The 26,848-nt window shown below is 43.8% G+C and overlaps 1 protein-coding gene across 4 annotated transcripts in view; it reads right to left on the bottom strand.

Moving 5' to 3' along the window:
• The window catches only part of WDR49 (WD repeat domain 49), a 436,680-nt gene that overhangs the window by 327,989 nt on the left and 81,843 nt on the right, over positions 1-26,848 (bottom strand). For all 4 annotated transcript variants that reach the window (XM_069213220.1, XM_069213221.1, XM_069213219.1 and 1 more), the window contains one exon: positions 4,510-4,674. In XM_069213220.1, coding sequence (XP_069069321.1) covers positions 4,510-4,674 — 165 coding nt within the window. The remainder of the gene's footprint in view (positions 1-4,509; positions 4,675-26,848) is intronic.

Below are 26,848 nucleotides of genomic sequence, written 5' to 3'. Positions count from 1 at the left end.
TGAACTGACGAAATGTCAGTCATAACTTTCAATTTGCTATGAGATATAAGCATTTCATTCACTGTTACCTTCGCTACTGCATTTATTTCTTTTCTTTTATTATTTTTCAACAGTACAGATATAACCGCAAAATAAGTTAGAGGACTTTACAGAGAGTGCTAATGTAGCCACATTAGCTGTATGCCACTATAAAAGGCATTGGCAATATTGACTTATACAAATATTGCATCCTTTATATAATCAAAGTAAGCATACAAATACTGCTATATCAGTATTATTTAGTGCAGTACAGGTATGACATATAGCCAAAGAAGACAATAGTCTTATTCAGTTGTGTTGTATTGGTGGTGGATGTTGTGTATTGTATTTAGGACACATTTCACACCCATACAAGAGCTATTGGCTTTGGCAACGTGTTTTTCCATGTTGTACACCAGTGTAGCGGTCTAAATCCACCAGCATGGCTGAAAGGTAGAGGTGTGGAGTGTCAGGGTGGAGTGGGTAGCAGAATGTTGTAGAGTGGATTTGTTAGAGTGTTAGAGTGAAGTAGGGGGAGTAGCACATTGTAGAGTTGAATAGAGGGGAGTAGAATTGAGTGGTTCAGTGGCAGAGAGTGTCGTAGAGTGTCGTAGAGTGGGGTGGCATAGGGTGGAGTGGGTTGGAGTGGATTGAGGTAGTAGGGTGGATTGGAGTGGAGTGGGTTAGATTTGATTGGGGTAGAGTGGGGTGGATTGGATTGGGGTAGAGTGAAGTGGACTGAGTGGAGTGGGAAGAATTGGTGTAGGGTAAATTGGATTAGAGTGGGGTGTGGTTGATTGAAATTGGGTGATGTGGATTGGATTGGATTGGATTGGGGTGGATTTGAGTGGGGTGGACGAGATTGGCTGGGGATGGGTGGTCTGTATTGGAGGGATGGGGCTGGATTGGAGTGGATTGGAATGGGGTGGGGTGGATCAGGGTGGGGCAGATTGGAGTGGGGTGGGGTGGAGTGGGTGGATTAGATTGGACTGAGTGGAGTGGATTGAGTAGGGTGGATTAAATTGAGTGGGGTGGAGTGATTCGATTACATTGGACTGGAGTGAGCTGCTTGGATTGGAGTGGGGTGGATTGAAGTGTGATGGATCGGATTGGGGTGTGGTGGTCTGCAGTGGGATGGATTGGATTGGAGTAGGGTGGGGTGGAGTGGTTTGAAGTAGGGTGTGGTGGGGTGGGTGGGGGTATTGGATTGGAGTGCTGTGTGTTTGATTGGAGTGGGTGTGTTGGATTAAATTGGGGTGGGTTGGAGTGGGTGGATTGCACTTTGGTGGGTGCATTGGGGTGGGGTGGATGTATTGAATTGGACTTGAGTAGGGTGGACTGAAATGGGATGGGGTGGGGTGGGGTGGATTGGAATGGGGTGGGGTGGGGTGGATTGGAGTGGAGCGCATTGGAATGGATTGGATTAGGTGGAATGGATTGGAGTGGGGATGAATGGAGTGGGGTAGGCTGGATGGATTGAATTGGAGTGCAGTGGACTGAACTGGGATGGGGTGGATTGGATTGGGGTAAAGTGTGGGGGATTGGAGTGGGTTGGAGTGGATTGAAATGGGGTGGGTGTGGTTTGGTGGACTAGAGACAGTGGATTGGATTTCAGTGGGGTGCGATGGATTGGGGTGGGGTGGGGTTGGGTGGAGGGGAGTGGCTTGGATTGAGGTGGGGTGGGGTGGAGTGGGGTGGATTCCATTGAGGTGAGATAGATTGGATTGGCATGGGGTGAATTGGATTGGAGTGGGGTGGACTAGAGTTGAGTGGAGTGGGAAGGACTGAAGTGGGGTGGATGGGAGTGGGGTGGATCAGTTTGGAGTGAGGTAGATATGATTTAGTGGATTGGATTGAGTGGGTGGACTAGGTTGGAGTGGATTGGATTGAGTGTGGTGGATTGGATTGGAGTGGCTTGGATAGGGGTGGGTGGATTGGACTGAGGTGGGGTGGGGTGGATTGGAGTTGGGGTGGGGTGGGGTGGCGTGGGGTAGATTGTGGTGGATTGGACTGGAATGCGGTGGATGGAAGTGGATTGGATTGGAGTGAGGTGGATTGGGGAGAGAATGTGGCATAACAGCCAGGGCTGCTGACTTTGGAGGTGGGAATAAGGTTCAAGTCTCCTCATTGGCTCAACATCCTGTGATTATGGGAAAATCATTTAATCTTCCTGTGCCTACCAAAAAATAATGGTGTCCTCATGTAATGTAACTGGTTCTCATGTAAAGCACTCCAATACCTTTGGGTCCAGTTTGCGCTATATAAAACTGCAACAAAAAAACTTGGAGTGGAGTGGATTGGATTGGATTGGTGTGGTGTGGTGTGTGGTGGGATGGACTGGACTGGATTAGAGTAGGGTAGATTAAGGTGGTTTGGAGTGGACTGGAGCAGGGTGGATTAATGTGGACTGGAGTGGGGTGCATTAAAGTGGATTGTATTGGAGTGGGATGGATTGGGGTGGTGTGGGTGTATTAGATTGGATAAAAGTGGGGTGGATTGGATAGCAGTGGACTTGATTGGGGTGGGTGGAGTGGGTTGGATTGGGGTGGAGTGAAATGCACTGGAATGGGGTGGGGTGGATTGGAGTAGGATAGATTGCAGTGGGGTGAATTGCACTGGAGTGTGGTGGATCGGACTGGAGTGGGGTAGATTGTATTTGAGTGAATTGGGATGCATGCGCTCATAGACTTGACCCTAATAAAGGAGAGAATTAGTTCTGAGGTCTCACAATGAGAAGCTAATGAAGTTAAATGGATAAAAGAGTGAGGGAAACTGAAGCCTTGGGAGAAATTTACTGAGTTTTGGGTACTTCCTTGAGGGGGAATAGAGGGAAAGTCAGGGTAATTTCTCTTGTAAGCCAGCAAGACTAAAGAACCAAATTAACATGTGTCCATGAGGGTGAGAGTACAGTTTCACTCAGAATGTATTCAACCTGGGGAGATGGAGATTTTAGGCCAGAGTTCCAGAGCTTGAGGTGGACCTAATCAGTGTAAATAAGGTTAAGTGTGAAGTTTGTAATGTCATAAGGATGGGTCTCATGCTGTGTGTTAGCATAACTGGTCTTAAAAGAAATAAATGAGTCATCTCGTTCAAGGGTGTCAAAGACTGCTTGGCTGCAGAACCAATAGAAACTTTTGTACACAAGTGTTTGAATCTCGTACATATTGGAGAACATGTGAATATTAACCTCGGTTAATTGTATCAAGTTTTAGCATTTTCATATCATTTCAGTTTATTATACAAGTGAGAAAGGAGTTGTTTAAGACTAAGGGCCTGACATAAGTGTTAACAAACAGGAAACTCAGTCACAACGCCTACAGAGTTCCCTCCCTGCCAACATTATGGTTCGCCAGGCCGACTTAGAATCGGGCAGACCGTAGGCACGACGACCACAGATACAACTTGGTCTCTGCCATGGTCAAAGCTCTCCAATGGTCCTACAGAGTAAGGGCCGTAAAAGGTTTGGCTCTATGTCCACCCATCTAATTTAGAAGGTCAGGCAAAGAACAGATATTCATTGTCCATCATCGCCTTGGAAAACCTGACAGGAAAGGTCACTGAAAAGTGTTCAATGCTCCATCTCCATGGGAAGAAACCCTCATGGTGAAAGGAGTATTGTATTTTTGATTTTTAAAAAGAAAATCCCGCTTTGTCATTTTCTTCAGTTTGCATTATGGCTCCATCATGTTGAAAAACGTACGATGCGCTGATAGGAAGCACTGTGATGGCAGTTCCAACCAATGCTAGAAATGTCTGCTTTGACAGCAGACATTTCTAAATTTGCCAGGTGGCACCTCCGTGAGGGCGATGGAACAATTTACTCTGTTGCCCCAGCAGAGAAATGTGGCCGCTCCACCAAGGACTAAATAGAGCCCTAAAGCAGTAGACTACAGTGACCAAGTTGCAATGATGATACTCTTCACTCTTCCAGTCAAACCTCTAAGCATCTGGAGCCATGTGCATGCTACAACAACATGCCTTCTAAGAGCCAGTGGCATATTTTTTTATTATCGGCTAAAGACTACTATTTTAGCTTTGTCATTGTTAACTACCAGGTTATTTACCAGGCCGTAATTATGCAAACTACTTAAAGATCTCTGGAGCCCTCAAGGGGTGAAATTCAGAAGTACTGTATCATCTGCATAGAGGGGTATACCCTGCCACTGACCAAATCGTTTGGGGGCGGGGAGTATTTGCTATGCAAAGGATATCTTGTAAGTCCACCAGATATAAAAGGTAGGTTGGGGGGGGGGGGGGGTCAAGAATGCAGCCTTGCTGCCATTGTAAGTACACTTTGCGACCTTGGAAAGTTGTGTAAATCTGGCCCTTCAGATTTTTATAGTGCAGTAACAGAACCAGAAAATTGACAATAAAAGGAAAAAAACATTCACTGTACACAAAATTAATCAAAATGTATTTTGGGATTATATTTGATAGGGACAAATTAACATGAAGGGTGTTATAAGTAGCCTGTAAAATTACTCCGCTTACCTTCACAGTCCCATCTGTACCCCCTGTCAGAAGACGAGTTCCGCTTGCATCCAGTGCCATCGTGCTGATTTCAGCTGTGCCATGGCAAGAAGTAAATTGTTTCACTTTTTGGCCCGTATCAATCATGAAAAAATTTACAGTGGATCCTGTGTCGGAGCTGATGACCTGAAACCCAAAAGATTCAGTCTTACTTTAAATTGAGTACACTATACCCCTTAAGATATGGGGTTATTAAACTTCAATGAAAGCGTTACAAAACCGGTACACACCGCATTTCTGTCCATTTTCACAACTGCATCCTTTAGAGCAGCACAAAAAACTCTCACCAAACTCATTCCTTTGAATATATCGGTTCTGATTCATGAAAAAGTAGTACATCTACACCAACTGCACTCCTACAACTGGGTGCATATTTACTACTTCTGTAATTTACATACACTGCTGATAGTTATGTGATTGGAAAGCTGCACCAGGAGAACAGTTCCTGTCTTAATTGTGGGAATGTCATGCCTCGTGTTTCCCCGCTACAATAGCTTTAATGCTCATTTGTGCACAGTATAAAAATGTCTGCCCTGGGGAAATGCTGCCTGACGTTGAGTTGCACCGTTTTACTTTTCTTTTTTCCACCGCCAAACCATTACCCCAGACGAGCAATTATTTCAGTTACACACCCTCTAAGTTTGGAGATGATCTGTTTCCCTTTAGGGGCGTAAACCTTTGACTATTTCCAGAGTGGGAAGGACCGAACTGCCAGAAATTGTGCCTGCCCACAAATTCAAGTGAGTGTGGACACTGAAAAACTCACAAGGTGAACCACGCCTGGTTGCACCCATTTCCCAGACTTTCGTGGGGGTCGCTAACGCAGCTTTCTGCACAACAGTAGCAGAGAAAACAACATTAGTAAAAACCACTTGTGTCTCTTTGTCTCTGAATTCCTGAAAGGTGTAAATAAAGGCATTTTCAACTGTAAACATATATTTGCTTTGTGATTCAGGCCCACCATCATTTATTATAAAGGTATAAACCAGGTCCAAAACACACCTAATATTACCTGCAAAGGTTGTTTTATATAGACATCCACAGGTGTGATGTGGTGGTAGGCCTCAATGGCAGAGCATCCTTATTTGATGAAGGGATTCTCACAAAGGTCTCCACCGTGACCATGAATGCAAATGTGCCACATGAGACTTGATGCAGTTGAAAAGACAAGAGAGGCAGGATTAATTTCTGACCACTGAATGCTTGGTCCTCACTTGGCACAGCAGCACTCCTGCACTGCATGAGAGCTGCTGCACAAATGTATTCTCCAACCCTTTCACAAGGGTAGAAATTATTTTTATCAGAAGTAAGCAAAATTACATTCCTTTTTCAGTTCCATTCTCCGGGGAATGGAGGCCTGCATTCCCAGCAGCACAGCAGGTATGACTAAACTTGTTCCAATCACTGTAAAGATGCTATGTGTGGCACATTCACATAATTCCGAAAACCACTGAAAAGGGAGGGAATACCAACATGCTCATATTTCACAGCGTAGTCTATTTCAGTTCTGTCCACTTGTTTAATTTATCATATATAGCCTTAAAGTGTTCTTTTAGCTTGCTTCAGAGTGTTCTAATCTTTTGGCAAGGAAAGTGAAGAAATGAACTATTAAGTGGTTTCCCAACATTAACATGAATTGGTACAGCCTATGGCAGGAATTGGAGATCTATGAGAACCATCCTCGCATCCATTAACAAGAAACCATTAGCACGCTTTTCTCTAATTATTATGTTTGTCATCTTTGCTCCATTAATTTACAAGGCGAAAGACACCTTCAGAATCCTAGGTCGTCAATTTATGCCTTCCCGGCAGTGCTATAAATGGAAAAAAAATAAGTGCAGGTGCTCATACCACTGAGCTGTGGACTACAGGTGGGCGGGGTGCGAAGACTAGCATTTAATTAATCTTCTTTCTCAGTCGTCCCCTTCTCATCATTTTATAATCAAATAAAAGCATCCCTATGTCTTTCCCCTTAGCCCTTCTTTATCTCCTAGGTCTATTTATTCCTTTTCCATTTTTGGTATTTTACCTTTCCTTGTATTTCTCTCCATTCGTTTCCTCTACTTCTTTATTTTGCCCCTTCTCTTATCACTTTCTTCCTTCCTTTTCTCCCTCTCTCTCCCCTCTTCTTCCCTTTTCTATGCTGTTTGGTCCTTCTTTCTTCTCTTTTGCCTAGTCTCTACTTCCCAGTGATCTTCCTTAACCCTCGTTCATTTATCCCTACTAGCCTTTTCTCATCCTGTTCTCCTTTCTCCTCCTGTTTCTCTTTCTTACATATCAAACTCTTTCCTCTGTTTCTAGTTTCTCTTCTTTCTGTCAATAGCTTTCACCATCTCCATTTCTTTCTAGCATTATCAGTATCTTCAACTCCTCTCTCATCTCTTGCCCTCCATTTCTCTCCTCTTTTCCTTCACACCTCATGGTGTCCACCTTTTGGCCTGTCATGACTCTCTATCCTCCCCCATGGGAGGACTGGCCTGCATATGCGTCACAGGAGAAGGACTTAGGTCTTCTGGAAAGGCAAGGAGGATGGGAATGGGTCAGTCACATCACACCCGACACAAAACTTGACATGTGAATTATTCTATCCCATCCCAGGGGGGATTTCCATGGCCCAAATCTTTGGAAGATCTCGGGGTTGGACTGAGAGAGAAAATAGACCTGAGCACCAACTCGAAAGTAATTCCCATTAGCGAATCAGCTAGCTGAAAAAAAGTATCCCACATATGCTCATTGGGGCAGGTTTGAACTTGTAGAGATATGCTGAACAGGAAAAACCACGCTGTACAGCTGCTTTGCCAGACATGGGAGACTGCATGCATTTGTGCTTGCTGCGGGCAATATTTGTGACATTAGCAGGAAAATCAATATTAAAAACCAGGCCATATTTCATGCCCAAGATGAGTAAAAAAAAAAGACAGTTTACACAGTGACCTTGTCAGGTCTGCACTTTGGCTGTTGAAACTTTGTCCCATAGGTCAGTCCCAGCATGGATTTACCTCCTTTTGTCCTGAACTGTAGCTAATGTGAGAGAGGGGGAGGGAGCTCTCTGCCTGGATTTTGTTTTCGGTTCCGTATGTGGTGCACTGCCAACTCTCACCCTCTCCTTCCTGAACATAGAATCCAGGCACTGCTTTGCGGTGGAAATGCTCTGTGCCGCTCCTATTTAGCAGAAACTTGCTCCCTCCGTGGGAACTGCATTCACTCTTCAGGCCCCAAACTTTCAGTTGTCATGCCACAACAGAACACTGAAAACCCCGTCGCATCCATCGCAGCGATTCTGCTTCAAATAGTACATCTCCGCGGTCTATTTACTAGGCCTCATAAGCAGCACTGGTGATAAGGCGCCAAGAGGTACACATACAGCGCTGTGATGGTGGCAGATTGACAGGCTGTTCTGACAACTTAATCTGCATGCCGGTTACACTCCATCCAACTAGTTAATTCTGTGCGCCCAGCTGTAGCAGGGAAAACCACTGTAGGGCTGTCACGCAGGCACAATATCCAGAATCTTTAAGCAAGGACTAGTGGTACAGCTAAGATCAGCAGGTGATGCACTGACCTGGGACCCCAACCCCAAAGGGGGCATCCTCGCTCCCCCAAATGAAGCCTACACCAGGGGACGTGGCAACATGATCGGCTACTGTATGCTTGATAAAAAAAAGCACGCCATTCACCGTGTAAGGGTTATTTGGGACCCACCAGTGCCTCAGGAACTGGGACGGACTTCGTTGCACAGGTACTGCATACAATAGGCCAGGTGTGGCACACTTTCCAGAATGCTACCACAGTAAGTGCAACTCAGCTTTCTAAACAGGCAAGGGCAGAATTGCTAGAGACAAGTTTCACGCTCCAATAATTTGTGCGCTGCAGGACTAGAGAGGTTGTAGGGCGTGTTAGTAGAAAATGCATTTCGCACCTACACCGCTGAGTCAAAAAAGGACATGTGAGTACGTAGTTCGTTCTCATGAGTCGTGGCAACTGATGCCCTTGTTGGCTGCAGGATATGCAAGTTGTTTGCCACTTTTAGCACGGCTTGTGACATGATGGGCGAAGCCACCGGGGGATGGAGAGGGGGGATAAGAGGTGTGTGTGGTTAGGTCTGCAATGGCGCTCAGCTCTCAGAGTGGCGCATATGAAAGTTCCATTCTGTTGGCGTCATTAGTATAAGTTGAGCAGCACCCGGGCTGCTCAACATACCAACTCTACTGAACATGCGCTGCTGTCATTATGAGTACCAGCACTCTCCTCGGTCGAAGAGAAGTTCCGGTACTCAACCGGAGAAAATTAAGAAGTGCCGGTACTCAGTACCGGGGAGTGCCGGCCCATTTAAAGCACTGCTTCCCGGCCATTCAAAAATTATGCTTAAGGTTTTCTTTGTATTTTTTTCAGAAATGTAGGCTCTCATTCTAACAAGGTGACAATCATCATTCGGCGGATGGGAGGAGGCTACACCCACAAAATGATTTTGATATTTGTTGTTAGTGCCTCACCCACTGTTTTTTTCTAGAATGATTTTTACCAGGTAAAAGTTGGCATGGTATTTGTGGATCAATAAAATTCACAGTCCCTGTTTGCTCATCTCAGAACTGGATAAAACATTTGGTGTTATCAGCAGGGTCAGATTGGGATCATAATTAGGCCCGGGCCGACCCAAAAATGTGGCCCATATTCCTGGACAGCGCCCTTTCATGAAATACTGTTTGCTTAGTCTCACTCCACTAATTTATAGAGAAATGTGATAGGGGCCGGGTCAGGTGAAGAACACAGCTGCTATTGCTCCAGCAACAGAAACGTGGAGGCCAAAGGCCACGAAAACAACTCGCCCAAAGTCACCTCCTTCCAGCACACCATAATGACAGGGCAATCGCCTGGCAGGGGAGGGGTTAAGAAAAACACATTTCTGCGTCTCTACGGGGCTGAGGTGAAAATGACCCAATGGTCACAAAATCACCTACCCGCCCTCCTCTCCCCCAGGGAGGCCACGCATACAGCCATGTGCTCTTTGTAAAGGCCCTGTGGGGTTGGGGGGGTGAGAGAAAAAAGAGTTGCTTCTGGGCATGGCTGTCTTGCAGGAGGTCCGAGGTGAGAATGTCCTGAGTGCAAGAGCAACACCTGGCCCCCAGCGAGGCCATGTCAGCCTAACCCCTCCCTCACCCATCATATGCTGAAGAGTGATGGTCGCCTGGCAGGGGAGGAATAAAGCAATGGCTTGCTATGGGCCAGTTAACGGAGGCCCTAAAAAAACTGTCCCACAGGTCACTCTTAGGCACCGGCCCATCGCCCAATGCCAAACTGCCCGCCTTACCAATCAGACCCTGGTTCTCGTGTTTTCTCCATTCCAGTGGGCAGAGCTCAGAATTATATGATAACATTGCACCTAGTAAGTATTGTGCCCCCAATACAGGTAGTTACCAGGTGCGCTATTATAGTGGGAAATAGATAACTCGTAATGAGCCCCAATGAATTTCTTTGCTGTGAGGTACCGACTGTCATGTAATGCCTTAATTAGGACTTAACAACTTGCCTTAGAGGAGGATGGTGAATTATAAAATGACTAACAATGAAAAAAAGTACTTTATCAAAGGATTGGATTTTATCATCATGCTCCTAATCAAGCTAGATATATGCAATCTCGACAGTTAACAATTGGCCAGTTAAGGAATCCCACCACCCTTGAAGTCTTGTATCAAGCACTGGGCAATGGTTTGAACTAGAGGCAACTAGGTTTGTTTCCATAGCACTGGAAAAATTTCAAAGGTGCCTATTCACAAAAGCAATTTTGAGTATTTTAAGTAGTACGACAATGCAGAGTCACACATGCTAATCACTGATCTGCGTGTCCAAATCTCTGTCTACACCTGTCCTATATTTGATGAGTAGAGTTCTATAAGTTCTATATATGTATATATAGTTAGGACCATTTTTTCAAAAGACAGAGTGTTTTTTAATTTGCCAGTAACTTTGGCGGCGCTTGATCAATGTTCATGAAATGTTCAAAACTTATACTTTGGTCAGTTCAGCTGCTGCCTTGAAAGTTTCAGGGTGATCTGGGAAGTGGGGGCTGAAATATGGGTGTGGTACCAAAACACTTTTTCTCCATTCTGTATGGGGATATTGCATTTTTTAAACACGCCTACACCCCGAACCGTTTAATGGAATTTCACCAAATTTTTCACGAAGCTAGATCTGTTCCACAGATTACACTCTTAATGGTTTGGTGTAAATCTGTTCAGTAGTTTTCGAGTAATTTAAGGCCAAAAGTATATATATCTCGCACCAAGGATTCTCCACATATTCCTCTCAGATCAATCAGCAGGGAGAATCTGATTGGCTGGACGCAAACTGACAGGAATGTTGCAGCCGCCATTTTATTTCATTGTGAAATGGTCCCCAGGTCTGAAATCTTAGCTGAATGTAGATGTTGGGGTCATGGTGGAGGTTCTCTGGCCCCATGGGTGTTTTATACTTGTGATAAATCAGTAAAATGGTCTTCAAATGCATTGAAACATATTTTTTTACAGTTTCTGAGATCTGCTGATCCATACGCGTGGCTCCCAGTGTGAATCGGCTTGTGGATCTGTGGATTTCCCAGAACGTAAAAAAAATACAAATAAATGCATACAGCTATTCAAACACCCAAACAAACACCCTAGCATCCACTCTCACACCCAGAGGGAGACTGTTACATCCGCTCCCACACCCACAAAGACACTCTCACACCCACCCTCACATCCATACAGACATTATCACACTCACTCTGACACTCAGAGAGAGACGCTCTTACACACACTCTCACATTGAGGCAGACACTGTCACACTCCCTCTCACACTCTGACAGATACTCTCAAACTTACTCTCACACCCAGTCAGACACTGCCACACATAGTCTCACACCCAGAGACACACTCTGACACTCACACTCACACAAACACACTCACACTCAGAGACACTCAAACCTACTTTCACATCCAGGCACATGCTGTCACACTCCCTCTCACACCCAGACAGAGACTCTCACAATCACTCACACACCCAGTCAGACATTGTCACACATAGTCTCACAACCAGAGACACACTCTGACTCACACTCTCATATCCACACAGACACTCTCATGCTAACTCTCACACTTAGAGAGACACTCTTACACCTACTCTCACATCCAGGCAGACACATTCACACTCCCTCTAGTACCCAGTCAGAGACTCTCACATTCACACCCAGTCAGACACTGTCATATGTAGTCTCACACCCAGAGACAAACTCTGACATTCACTCTCACACTCATACGGACATTCTCACGCTCACTCCCACAATTAGAGAGACAGTCTTACACCTACTCTCAAATCAAGGCAGGCACTGTCACACTCCCGTTCGCACCCAAACAATGACTCTCACACCCACACTCACACCCATGCAGACACTCTCTCTCTCACTCTCACACTCAGAGAGAGATACTCCTACACCCAGTCTCTCATTGAGGTAGACATTGTCACACTCCCTCTCACACTAATGCTGAGACTCTCAAAATTACTCCCACACCCAGGCAGACACTCTCACACCCACTCTCACAGCCATGCAGACACTCTCACACTCACTCTTACACTCAAAGAGACACTCTCACACCCATTCTCAAATCCAGGCTCAGACTGTTACACTTACTCTCACATCCAGGCTCTCTCACACTCACTCTGACACCCAGAGAGATGTTCGTATGCTTTATCTCACACACAGGACACACTCTGACACTCAGTCTGACATCCATACAGAGACTCCCAGACCCACTCTCACAGCAAGATAGCCACTGTCAAATCCACTCTCACACCCAGACAGACACTTTCACACCCATGCAGACCCTTTCGTGCCCAGTCTCACACTCAGAGAGAGATATCCTTACACCCACTCTTACATTGAGGTATACACTGTCACATTCCCTCTCACACCAAGACCGAGGCTCTCACACTTACAATCACACCCAGACAGACACTCTTACACCCACCCTCACACCCATACACAGTGAGGACTAGTGAACAAAATGAGGAAGCGACTAAAAACAACTGTGGGGCAATCTATGCAGAGCTTCTAAACGAGATCAAGCAAAATGGTGGGAGGCCACCACCCTACAAAAATATGTTGAAGTTGATCGAGTACCACGTGGATTGAGAATATTTATTTTACCAACAACATTTAATCCTGATCCGGAAATGATTGAAGAGTGGGCAATGAACAATCACAACTGTTTAATGGGCATGCTTAAAAAACTGATTAAATACGCTAAAAAGGATGTGGAAAAGGCAGCAGTGGAAATTGAGAAATTTACTATATTGCTACAAGGAAAAAGTAGTGCAGAGGAATTTAAATGTGAAATGGATAAAATTCAAACCAAATTGGATAAATTAGAAGGTGAAATTATGGCCAAAAAACAACTGAAGTTTTACAGAGATGAGTGTGACTACGAGAGAGGCCAAATTTAGACTTTTGCACGAAAATAGGAATACCTTAGAAACAATATTGATAATAAAGGACAGCAACAATCAGTATCGACTACAATTAATATAGAGGCAACATCAGTACCATCAGGCAGTGTGAATGAGAGGACCCCAGGGGACACTACGGAAAGTGAGAATAGTGAAAGTGATGTCTCCAATCAATCAAAGACAGAAGGAGTAAAATCCCAGATTTTAAAGGAGTTCAACCTGTTGGCACAAGGAAGAGTAAAGGCCCATCGCGGCAGAGGCGCAACAGGCTTCAGAGCTCATGGAAAAGGAGGAGGGAAGAAACAAAAATAAGTGGACCACGACAAAGAGACATTGAAAGCTCATGGGGGATATGCACCTGGAGACAAACTACCCTGAACCCCTAAAAGGAACAGTGGTAAATTTGTCAAATGTAACTTTGTCCAAAATACAGAAAGAGGTGTTATCTTTAGGCCTTTCCTTTTGTCCGACAGCATCTTTCGATTATACTTTGAGTAGAATAGATCTTTTTCATTTTATCAGGAAATTAAAACTTAAATATTGGTTTGCTTCCAAGGCACCATCTGTGCAGCAAGTTAGACTGGGTAGGACAACCCCTTCCACTTTAAAAATTGCGGATATTGATGTGCTTCAGACTATGGAGCACTTATTGGGAGATAGCAATTGGGTGAATGATCCCATAGCTAATTTGGAAAGGGAGGGTTTTCAAACAAATTTAGATTGTGGGACAGTTAATGTATTCAGACCCAGATTAACCTTTTGCCCCCAAGTGACATCCACACTGATTGATGTATTTGAAAAATGTGTTATCAGGGAGTTTTGGAAATTGGACAAGAAGGAGAATAAAAGATATGGACAGCGTCATTTAAATTTGGAACAATCAAAGACTGTTGTTGATTTGAAAAAGAATGTGAATATAGTTATAAAACCTTCGGATAAAGGTGGTAATGTGTTGATTTGGCCTTTGAATAAATCTTTGGAGGAGGGTTTGAGACAACTTAGTGACAGTAGACAAAATGAAAGAACGCAAAGACAACAATATCATATAGCTAACAGGTCGTATTGTGAAAAATTATGTGATTGGCTAACCAATGAAATTATTGTAAAAGAGACATTTTTAGTTTTGAGATGTACTCATCCCAAACTTCCAGAAATGTATCTGCTACCCAAATTACATAAGGATTCTAGTACTCCACCAGGTAGACCAATTGTTTCTTCCAGAGGTAGCATGTTGGAGAATACATCCAAATATATTGATTATTTCCTCAGACCATTTGTTGAAGCTCTACCATCATACATTAAGGATACTAGTGATTTTCTGAGAAGAATTCATGAGGTTCCCTGGGATGACCATTTTTTATTCTTAACTTTAGACGTCGAGAGTCTGTATACTTGTATTCCCCATGACTTAGGTATTGCAGCATGTAAACATTTTTTTAGAGCAAGATCATTATCTCTCCTTCAACATACCGAAATGCTAATATGTATGATGAAAACATGTTTAACTAACAATTTCTTTATCTTTAATAATCAAATTTATAGACAATTGCAAAGGACTGCGATGGGTACTTGCTTCGCCCCTAGCTACACAGGTCTTTTTCTTGGCTGGTGGGAGGAGCAAGTTGTCTACAATATGCAGATGTTTTGCGAGCATGTGATACAATGGGTACGTTACATTGACGACATTTATTGCATTTGGAAAGGCAGTGAAAATCAGGCTGTGGATTTTGTAACAGTTAAATGTGAATCAGATGAATCTGATGTTGACAGCACAGATACATCATTTGGAAATATAATTTTTGGACCTTAAGTTAGAGGTTAGAGAAGCTAGACTAACCAGCCCCTTGTTTCGTAAGAAAATGGCAGGGAATAGTCTTCTTCATGCAAATAGTTGTCACCCTAAAAATCATATCCACAGTATCCCCTATGGAGAACTACTGAGAGCTATAAGAAATTGTAGTGAAAACACTGATTTTCTTTTAGAAATGGAAACAATGAGAAATAGATTTTTGGAGAGAGGATATTCTAATAAGTTGATAGACAATACCTGTGATAAAGTGTTATCACTGGATCATGAAAAATTGTTGATTTCACAAGATCGCACTAAGGTAAATGATGATCAAACCATTAGGTTTATCACTACCTACAATACCCTAGCGTGGGATGTAAAACATATTTTAATGAAATATTGGAATATTCTGATGACAGACGAACATTTAGCAGATTCAATTGGCCTCCACAGGTTACTTTTAGAGGATGTCTATCTTTAAAAGACAAATTATTTAAAAGCCTAGTTCAGCCATCACAGACAAGTAGGGAACTCTCTATCCAGGGTTTCGTTACCTGTGGTAAATGTAAAGCCTGTAAGGGCAGTAGTAACTGTCATAAATTCAGGTATCACAATATACACGTCCTTCCATTATTAACAAGTACCTGAAATGCAACACGGAATATTGTGTTTATGTCCTTCGTTGTCCATGTAATAAATATTATATTGGTAGCACGATTCATAAAGCAAAGAAAAGAGTGCTTGAACATATGAGGGCTATCACTAATGAAGACAAAGCATATCCGGCTGCAAGACACTTTGCCACTGTTCATCTGAAAAACACGGATCTATTAAAATTTTGTGTACTTTATAATATCCCAGCAAGAGTGAGAGGTGGTAATAGAGAACTAAAACTAAGACAGTTAGAGTCTAAATTGATTATTAAACATTCAGCTATCTTTCTGTATGGATTTAATAAGGATGAGGAGCTCTCTGTCCATTTAAGCTCTAATTAGTTATATATTGTAATGGTTTGTAGTTTATTTGTGATAACCTTTCCACTAGGAGTAAATAAGGGTAATGTGACAAAGTTTGAAGTGTATATTGTTATTCTTTAATTCCAATTCTAATAATTTCTATTTTATATTTTTTGTTATCAGGTATAATCTTGGAATAACTGATCTGTATTGGTGAAATGCAAGGAGCTATTATACTATGGAGTGATAATTTAAATCATGGATGACTTCGTCTCATGAATCTGATTATATTAGATGAGTATTCTGAAACATTGGTTTTACATTAATTTAAAACGAAAAATTTAAAACTTCAAATTGATTGTATAGAAATATGTATATGCATTTATTCCTATTTTGATTCTGTGGTCAATTTATGAGCTATTAATATAATGTGCGACGTTTCATAAAATATGTAGTATAAGGTATGAACACCACTCCAAAATGGCCGACATACTTGCAGTACAAAGCAGGAGATCAGTAAAAGTCTGTTGTTTCTGTCGTTTGTCAAAGTTTGAGGAACATTGAAATATGTGTAATGACTGAATTTCTGTTTGACCTGTGAACAAGGAGCTGGTGCTCCGAAACACGTCAGGATTTCTTTTGTTGTTTAGCAATTAAACACGCGTCTGCATTGAGTCACAGCTCGTTGCTTTTCTACCTCGAGATTTATACCTCGCTGTGTCTTCACAACGTTTTTGATAATATATATATATACACACATATATATATATATATATACATACACATTTTTCAATGAGAAAATCAAAGGTTACAGGGATTTTATAGGTAGGTTGATGTTTTACCTCCACAAAACCATAGAAGTTCAGCAGTTATAGTTATACTTATATTTAAACTCATGTTAAGAAACTATAACTCTTGGCTTAAAGTTACTTTAGGACAAAAGTTTCCTCAGATAAGTATAACAATAACTGCTAAATTCCTATATATATATATATATATATATGCATATGTATATTACCTAATGGCGGTCCCCAGTAGGTATAGTTAGGGCCCAGTTTCTATAGGAAGAGCATTTTTTGTTTTGCCAATAACTTTGGCTCCACTTGACGAATCTTCATGAAATTTTTAAAACGTATACTTTGGTCAGTTCAGCTGCTGCCTTGAAAGTTTTGAGTGATCCATCAAGCAGGGGTTGTGGAAAAGGGGGGGTCCCAAACCATTTTCCCCATGCCTTTTCCCTTGGGATTTTGAACAGGACTACAGCCTGAACTGCTGGACAGAATTACACCAAATTTGGCAGAACGCTAGCACACTTTTTTGTGATTTGGGGTAAATCCGTTCAGTAGTTTTACAGATATTAAAGGGCAAAAAATATTATATTTGGTCATGCGGATACCCCACGGGTCCAACTGGCCCCGTGCTGATATCAGATTGGCTGCCAATACTACAACAAAGAAGTGCTGGCAGCCATCATGGGACTCTGTGTCAGCTGAGGCCCAAAAAAAGCAAAAAGAAAAGAAAAGGGGCGGGGTAGGGGCAGGGTAGGAGTAATTTTTTCCCTAAATATCAGAAAAATCTGCAGATGTGCAGATTTTTCTGACAAATAAAAAAAAAACAGGTGGTTCCCACCCTTTTCATTTCATTAGCTCCCAGGTGGACAAGGTCCCGGCGTCATTGGGGGTTTTAAAGGAAAGGGTATGCACAGGCCACACACCTAGGGCATCTATTAGCCCCAGGGCCACCACCTTCCCGGGTAGATCAGAAATAATAATGCTGGGGGGTACACAGCCCCGGTGCCCCGGGGTTCACCACCTCCCCAGGGCAAAATATTGTTTTAATATGGGGGAGGCCATATGGCCTCTCCCAGAGCAAGAAACACATTCTGCATGCAGGGTGGCATGCGCCCCCCACAGCCCCCGGGCCACCACATCCCGAGGCTAAATACATTGTGAATGTGTGGGGGTGTGTGGCCCCCCTGCAGCTCCAGGGACTGCCACCTCCCCTAGGCTAAATACATTAAGAATGCGAGGGCCACTTAGCTCCCCACAGCCCCGGGGACAACCACCTCCTTCAGGCAAAATACAATCTGTATGCGGGGATGCCACATGGACTCCCCGGACCACTACCTCCCCGGGGCAAAATATTGTTTTAATTTGGGAGAGGCCCAATGGCCTTCTCAAGAGCTACAAATACATTCTGTTTGTGGGGGGGCACATGCCCCCCCTGCAGCCCCAGGGACCACCACCTCCTCGGGGCTAAAATACTGTGAATGCTGGGGTGGTGGCGTGGCCCTCCTGCAGCCCCAGGGACTGCCACATCGCTGGGGCTAAATACATTAAAAACGTGGGGGGGCCGCAAGGCACCCCATAGCCCTGGGGACTTCCACCTCTTTGGGGCAAAATACAATCTGTATGCAGGGAGCCTACACAGTCCCGTTGCAGCCCCGGGGACCGCCATCTCCCCAGAGCTAAATACATTCTGTATGAGAGGGGGTTGCGTGGCCACCCTGCAGCCCCAGGCACCGCCACCTCCCCAGGGTTAAATACATTAAGAATGAGGTGGGGCACGCAACCCCCTGCATCTCCAGGGACCACCACCCCCTCAGAGGTAAATACATTAAGAATGTGGGGGCTGCTTGGCCGCCGCAGCCCTGGATACCACCTCCTCCCAGGGCTAAATACATTAAGAATGTCGGGGAGCCGCAGCCCCTCCCCCAACATCCTCAGGGACCACCACTTGCCCAAGGCTGCATTTAAATAATGAAGTGGGTCCATCACAGACTCTTGGGCCCGGGGACCACCACCTCCCGGGGCTGCATGAGTTGGACAGGGGGTCGCATGCCCTCCACTAGAGAAGCCGTAGACGGCCCTGGGGACCGTCAGTCCCCAGGGTTGGTTCCTGCTATGTCACTGGGTGTCCACCCCTGGGACATAGCTGTTGATAGCTATATTAAGGAAGAGTGGGAGCTGCCTTAGGAGTTCAAATGTATGACCGACGGAACAGAGGTCTTTCTGAGCGGAAGCAAATGTGAGACTACTGTTAGTCATTCAATGATTTGCAAACAAGTGTCCCTTCGTGGCTTTTACAATGCGGAGGTCGCGAACTTGGCATGCTTTCTGAAGGGTACTCCAGTCCCTTTGATTCTTCCAGCATTTCACATACTTTCAAATGGAAGTTATGTGGTTCTGAACTATCAGAATTGGTGTAGAATGAGACCTGGAATTGCCTACGCAATTTCAGTTTCTCAAATTGTAACTTGTTATGTAAATGTTTTATACCCCCACATACAAGAAATAAGAGTAGCAGAAATGTGGCCTCACATTGATACTACTAATATAAATTTTGACAAGCTAAGCAGACTAAAGGTGCTACTATTTAAAAAATAAATGATGTTGACATCGGCCAGAGAGAAGTACAATCTCCAGATAGCGAGATCAGCAGCCGAGATACAAGCCTTATTAAATACCAACTTTCCCAAGCACTTTGGAGAGCTGGTCTGCAGAATATTTAATGTCTCCAGCACTGCAGGGATTGTACACTTGTTTAAGGCTGTTGGGTCTGGATTTGTTTCCACTTTCCAGACCGTCTTCAAAGTCATTCCTTCAGTTATCCATTCCATATTTTCAAGTGTGTTTGGCAGATTTCTATAACTTTGGTGCTGATTGGTGGAATACTGCTACTGCTATTCCTGATAGTCAGTGGTTGTGCTTTCTCAGCTAAGCAGAGTGAAGGAGCTACCACCAGCCCAGCTGTGTCATGATTAGATGATGGAGTACTTTGGCACTCTGTTGCTGGAAGAATTGGAGCATGATTGGTCTCTTGTCATTCCGACCAATCCTGTGGTGCATGCAACCACTATTTCAGTGCAAATGGTGCCTCTTCAAGTGTATCTCGTTGGTGTGTCTTGCTATACAGCCAGTGCCTCTGTGGACAAGGAACTGTTAATGTTCTCAATGAGGGTTCATTCACGGTCGAGACTCAGGTTGATTCACGAGACCACTTATGAGCCACCGCTTTTGAACTACTCGGCTCCAGCGACATCTGTCACTATGGATGGAACTGCCTACGTAGGTGATTCTGCATCTAAGTCTTCTGTGCACTTCTGCTCCATGGATCCTTTTGCCAATCCTGTGATTGATTTGACATCTGCCGATGTGGAGTCCTTCCTGGACGCACTCCCAATTGATGACTTCAGGGACCTTCTACACGACCACACCTATTGTTGAATAAATTCAACATTTGGCCTTTTTCAAAAGTATAAAATGTGATACCAAATTTCCATATTAATTGGACTCGCATTTGGCTGGCCTTGCTTGTCATGGTTGACATTATGGGGGTCATTACGACCCCGGTGGTCGGTGCAATAGTGGCGGTAGTACCGCCAACAGGCTGACGGTACATACCGCCACTATTATGACATTGGCGGTTTGGTAGGCCAAACCACCAAGTTAACACACCGACCGCCACAGCGGTAATGACCGCCGGGCTGGAGACTGCAGTCTCCAGCCCGGCGGCTGTCACTATGCCGCCCATGGAATTCTGACCCCACCCACCACCATGGTTAACGTGGTTTTATTATTGTTCATTATCCTAATCATTGCAGCACATACATTTTATTGTAGAATGTAGTCTTTTCAATAAATATATTGAAAACTTTTCTGCATCTCCCTCATTGCCTTTGTCTGTAGGAGACTTATTGCTACTGAGAGAAAAGGGTAACTTCCGTTTCCCGACTTCCCTGAGAGGTCTCTTCTAAAGTCTATACCTAAGGCTGCCAGAAATCACCTTTAGTGTTTATGTTTGGTGAGGTACTTCTTGTGAGCCAGGAGGGTTGGGCCCACAACTGTGACTTGTAGGAGTGACTCAGTCACCTACAAACAGGAGTGCTGTCACCCCTAAACCAGCAGTCTTGCTAAGGAGCGAAAGTCCAACTACAACAATTTATGTTGTGCTTTTAGGTGTTGCTGTTTATTGCGATAAACATTCTGAGATCATAGGCACTGTATTTGGTGTGCAAGTTATTATTTACAAGACTGTTGAAAGAGTTATGGTGGTTAGATGGAAACAGGATCCAGGTCTGCATCCAGGAAGAGACTTTGCCATCTGAATCATGGAGAACTTTTCCCATCTCTTCTCATCCTGCTATCCATTCTTTCCAGATGCTTCGAGGTATGCACATCTACCACCACTATATTGACAGAGTCTGTCATCTCCTTCCACATCAACACTTTTACTCGTCCACTGAGGGTTTATGGAAGCAAACCATGTAGTCCTCTGTATAATCTACAACAAAGGTCACTGCAAGTTCCTTCTCCTCCTCAGTGAAGTTCCACTTCCCCTTGAATGGGGCTGGCTACATTCTTTACTAGTAGTAACTTTCCTGGTGCAATTTCAGTTGTAAGAGAATCCAGCCTCACGTTTAGGGGATGGAGACTCCCAAATCCTACTACCGTGTAAAATTTCCACTTGGAACAGGACTATACCAACTAAAGGCAATCTCCACCAAGTCAGAGGCGTAAAGATATGTGTGCAGAAATCTCGGAATGTAGATTTCCCTTTGTGAGTCGGACCCCACTCTGGTTTTCAGCCACGTAACAGCTTCTCGACAACTGTGTACAGATTTGCAGCAGACATTAAACCTGAATACGTTTCCAGTATTCCAGCAATATACTGCAAGGAAACTATGTGAAAAATAAACAACAATGCAATCTAATTGTATTCATGAGGTGCAAAATATTGCTCTGGTTCTTGTTAGCTAAATGTGCTTCTCAAACCATCCTGACAGACCGAACTGTTTTCACGTTTTAAGTAGAGCTTACGTAGGAAAGGAACACATGCAGACAGTGGTGTACAGTAAATGTTGACTCCACATTAAGATGTAGGTAATGCGGTCTGATGCCTAAGAGTGCAATGCATCATTAAAGCACAGATCATAACAGCACTCTTGCTGCATACCAAGTAAGTGCAAAACATTGATTCTGAACACACACAATGCTTCTACTGTGAACTAGCTGTATAGAAGGTGACAAGAACATGGCATATATGATGCAGAGATAACTTAATGAAGAGACTCTAAAGTCAAGATTCTGTTTTTAATGGGCAGCCTTAGAAATGCTTCATTTTTCTGTTTTCTGGTTGCTTTTCTGTTCTATGCAGTGCCATTTCTGTCTAAGCGCAGGGCATTCTAAGTGACATTACGCAGCCATGTTGACAGCTCCGACACAACCAAGCATATTAAAAATGCCTGGAACCCTAAGACAGTGGCCCGCGGGAAGATGGCTGTCAATTAGAGCTCAGGGAATACCATCCACGGTATTCACCTGCGAGGAGAACTGCCAATCAGATAGCAGAAGGGAGGTGATGAGGAGGATAGATGAGAAGCAGAAAATAGAATAGAAAAATGAAGAGGAAAAGAGAGAGAAAGAGAAAGAAGAGACGGAACAGAATAGAGGGGGAGGAGAAACAGGAAAGGAAAGTGAGAAGGAAGGGAATGAGGAAGAGATAGAAGAGAATGGAAGTTGGAGGAAGAGAAACAGAGGGGAGGGAACATTGAGAGGAAGAAAAAGGAAAAGGAAGCAAGAGAGGAACAGATGGATGATGAGCAGGAAGAAAAGGAGAGAATGAGGAAGAAGAGGGAATTTGGAAGAAGAGGGTTAGAAAGAGAATAATATGGAAACAGAACTATCTGGCAGAGGATGAGGAAAACAGGAGGAGAAGAAGCAGGCAAGAAGGAAAAGGATCAGAAAAGAGAAGCAAACAAGGAGCGAAAAAAAGATGATGATGTTTACAGATAAAATGGTTAACTTTAGAACGTGAAAATATTAGAAGAGCTGGGTGAAATAATTTGCTGAAACGCAGACAGAGGAAAGTCCACTTTTTAAGAATGTTTCCCCATCAAACAAACATAAGCCCTATCGGTGGGCGACAAGCTTATTTTGCAGGTGCCAAGGCTTTCACACTTTGCACGTGAATAAAAATGGGAATATGTGGAATCTAAGAAGTGGCACCAGAATATGGTTGCCAGAATGTCCTCCGTCATAAATATTGTATCCTAAATATGGTCTAAATCGCCATATAAAAGTTCATAATAGAAAATCTATACTAGTAGGTGGTGATAATTTTTGTAAATGATAAAAAATATATAGCATTTATGTCGGACAATATTTATTGTCGATCCATTGTCCAGTTGTTACCAAACTACTTGGGATGAGTGCTTAAACAGTTTGGCCCTGATTCACAATGGTTTTGTGTCAGGTTTCCATTACTTTTTTAAGGCAGACTGAATGCAAAAAATAGTTGAGGATTTATAAACCAATGCAAATTGATATTTGTACTGGCTTGTAAGAAAAAATAACACTAACCAGCACAAAGCGCTGCTTTGAATTACTCTGTGTCACAGGGGATCGTTCCTTGAGTGGAACAAGGGCGTTCTTGTGTAGCCTTCCATAGTTTGTAATCAATGGAAAACTCTATCTACTAGGAGTATGCACCACCAGTTAATGTCACTAGAAAGCAGGCTTTCGAAAGGAGAAATGCTTTTTATTTTTCCTAACTTTTCCAAGTTTGAATGTGTGTTGCACTGTTTAGCACACATTCCATGTGGGAAACATGTTAAAGTTAGTCTAATCATAGTATGTAGTATTGGAAAGGTACACTTCCAGTATAAAACCTACGCTGGACTCATGCAGACACTTTTTCACTACAGTGCAAAGCTTTGTATGTGGCATTCGGCAGTCTGATTGTGCATCAGCAACAGAGAAAGAGAATAGTGCCATATCTCTACAGATGTGGTGCTTTCCTTCTGCTGTCTTCCTGTCATGAAATGGAACCCACCAAATTTGGGTGCTTTGATGTGTTGTGTAACAGATTAGTACATTTCTGATCTCTGCCTGACTTTAGGTCGGAAGACTGCTGGAAGTGACCAACCAGAGTCCAGGATGGCCAATGCTTTGGGGTTTGGAAAACCTGTGGTGGGCATTACACCAAATGTTAACCAACAAATAAGTGAAGGATATTTGTACACTGAACTGCGTCAAATTGCAAAATAATGGCATGACGGCCTGGATTTACTAAGATTTCACGCTACACAGCACAGCAAAGGAAGTTGCTGCACTGGGTTGCATGAAAAGGGAGAGCAGAACTGGATCATATTTACAAAGATATGGTGCAGTTCAGCTCTCTGTTTGAGCTATTGCACTTTGGGCTGCCTAGCACCATCATAGGCACCCTTGCGCAATGGCGCAAGGAAGCCTGAGTTATGGTGAAGATAGTTTTTGTGCATTAAGGGGCACCTTCTTGCATACAAATTATAATTTGAGGCTTAGTTTCTTTGTATGCAGCACACATGCAAAGAGGAAACAGTGAAGAGAAATAAAGATATCTCTCCTTATTAGGTCAGCCTCAGTACGGTAACACCCATGCTGAAGCAAGGTAATGCAAAGTAGCACAAAGCATTGCCTGGCATTGCTTTATTCTTATGTTTTTCTACAAAGCCACTCAAATCGGGCTTTGCATTGCTTTGTTAGTCCCAAATAGGTCTAGAATTGGGCTGCGCCAAAAAGTGATGCAACCCCAGCACAACATCTTACTAAATGTGGGCCCATGTGAGCTAGGTGTGAATTGAATAGGCGTCAAACCAAAGGTAACAGTACAAATTGTTCCTGGAGCATGTGGAGGCCAAAAATAAAAATTAAAAAACAGTTGCAATTTGTGTCATGACCCAGACCACGCACTATTTGCATCATGTTAAAAAGGTGTCTCTGGTTGGGAGTCAGTTCGCACTCTGCCCAAGCAGGGACCCTCACTCTAGTCAGGGTAAGGGAGTTACACTCTTAGGACAAGCCCTGCTCACCCCCTTGGTAGCTTGGCACAAGCAGTCAGGCTTATCTCAAAGGCAATGTGTAAAGCATTTGTACCAAAACACACAGTAATACAGTGAAAACACTTAAAAATGGAAACCAAAATAGACAATATTTATCGAAATCAAACAAGACTAAAACAACAAAATGATAGATTCATTCTCCATAGAAAACAATGGAAACGTTGTTGTTACACAAAATACCTGGTTTGCATAAAAAAGCAAGTGAGGCTGTGTGTCATTTTCCAGACGGGGCACCTCAGGTCCGAGCAGGTTTACGTTGATTTTTGACACCCAGCGATGATGCGTGAAACATCAGGCTGCGCGGTGATGGAAAACTACAATGCACAGGGTTTACGTTGGTTTCAGCAGCCGCAAGCGAGTGTTGTGTTGTTTCTCCAGCCGCAATGCAGGTGATGCGTCGATTTCCCAGCTGCGATGCAGGTGGTGTGTCAATTTTAGCCACGAGGTGGGTGGCTCATTGGTTTTACCGCTGCGTTGCAGGTGGTGCGTCGAAACTTTCCCCGCACGGCTCCCTGTGTGTGGATTTCAGTCCTTGTTCTACCAGCTTCTCCTTTCAAGGGCCCAGGGACTGGAAGGGCACCACTTGGCAGGGCAGGGGTCTTAGCAGAGAGTCCAGGTGCTGGCAGAGAAAGTATTTGATAGCCCTGAGACTTCAAGACAGGAGGCAAGCTCAATAGAAGCCCTTGGAGATTCTTCATAAGCAGGAAAATACCACAAAAGTCCAGTCTTTGTCCTCTTTCAGGCAGAAGTAGCAATTGCAGGCCAACCTAGCAAAGCACAGACACGGGCAAAGGGGCAGTACTCCTCTTCCAGCTCTTCTCCTTGGCAGAGGCTCCCCTTGGTCCCTGAAGTAATCTAAAAATCTGGGGTTTTTGGTCCACTACTTATACCCTTTTCTGCCTTTGAAGTGGGAAAACTTCAAAGGAAAGTCTCTGTTGTTGACAAGATCCTGCCTTGCCCAGGCCTGGCCCCAGACACACACCAGGGGGTTGGAGACTGCATTGTGTGAGGACAGGCACTACCCATTCAGGTGTAAGTGTCAGCTCCTCCCTCCCCACTCTAGCCCAGGCGACTCATCATGATAATTAGGCTACACCCAGCTCCCTTTGTGTCACCGTCTAGAGGGAATTCACAACAGCCCAACTGTCAGCCTGACCCAGACGTGGAATGCACAAGCAGGCAGAGGCACGGAATGGTTAAGCACAAAAATGGCCACTTTCTAAAGGTGGCATTTTCAACCTGACAATCTAAAAACCAACTTGACCAAAGAGTATTTTTAAATTGAGTGCAGAGACACCAAACTTCCAAACTTCATCTGCTCCCAAAGGGATACTGCCCTTAAGTTATTTAAAGGCATCACCCATATTAACCTATGAGAGAGATAGGCCTTGCAACAGTAAAAATCGAATTTGGCAGTATTTCACTGTCAAGACATGTAAAACACATCAGTACATGTCCCACCTTTAATATACACTGCACTGTGGGCTACCTAGGGCCTACCTTAGGGGTGCCCTATATGTACAAAAAGGGAAGGTTTGTGTCTGGCAAGTGGATACATTTTCCGGGTCGAATTGGCAGGTTAAACCTACACACCGACACTGTAGTGGCACGTCTGAACCATGTTTACAGGGCTACTCATGTGGGTGGCACAACCAAGGCTGCAGGCCCACTAATAGCATTTGATTTACAGGCCCTGGGCACCTCTAGTGCACTTTACTAGGGACGTACTAGTAAATCAAATATGCCAATCCTGGAAAAGCCAATTACACATGCAATTTACACAGGGAACACTTGCACTTTAGCACTGGTCTGCAGTGGTAAAGTGCCCAGAGTACCAAAACCAGAAAAAACAGAGTCCAGAACACAGTCAAAACATAGGAAGCAGAGGCAAAAAAGAGAGGGGAGACTGTGCCAAGGATGCCAGGTCTAATACATCATACAGAAGAATATGATTTTTTCTTTTGATTTGGGCTGATGCTACCTGTTAAAAAATGGTGGTACTGTAATCTCAGTTTGAATCCACCTTGAGAGACATACACCTTGCTGTCCACCTTTATAGCAGCTTTATAGCTGGGCACTAAGCAAGGATATACACCCCTTCCTTAGAAGAGGGCAATTCTACAGTCATTTGTCCTGGTTGTGTCTGTTATTCCTATAATCCCTTTATTATCATTTTCGCATTAGCATACAGTAGAA

The sequence above is a fragment of the Pleurodeles waltl genome, chromosome 11 (genome assembly GCF_031143425.1).
Source record: "Pleurodeles waltl isolate 20211129_DDA chromosome 11, aPleWal1.hap1.20221129, whole genome shotgun sequence".
NCBI lineage: Eukaryota > Metazoa > Chordata > Amphibia > Caudata > Salamandridae > Pleurodeles > Pleurodeles waltl.
Note: the sequence above shows the minus strand (reverse complement) of the source record. Positions and strands in the feature narration are given on the sequence as shown.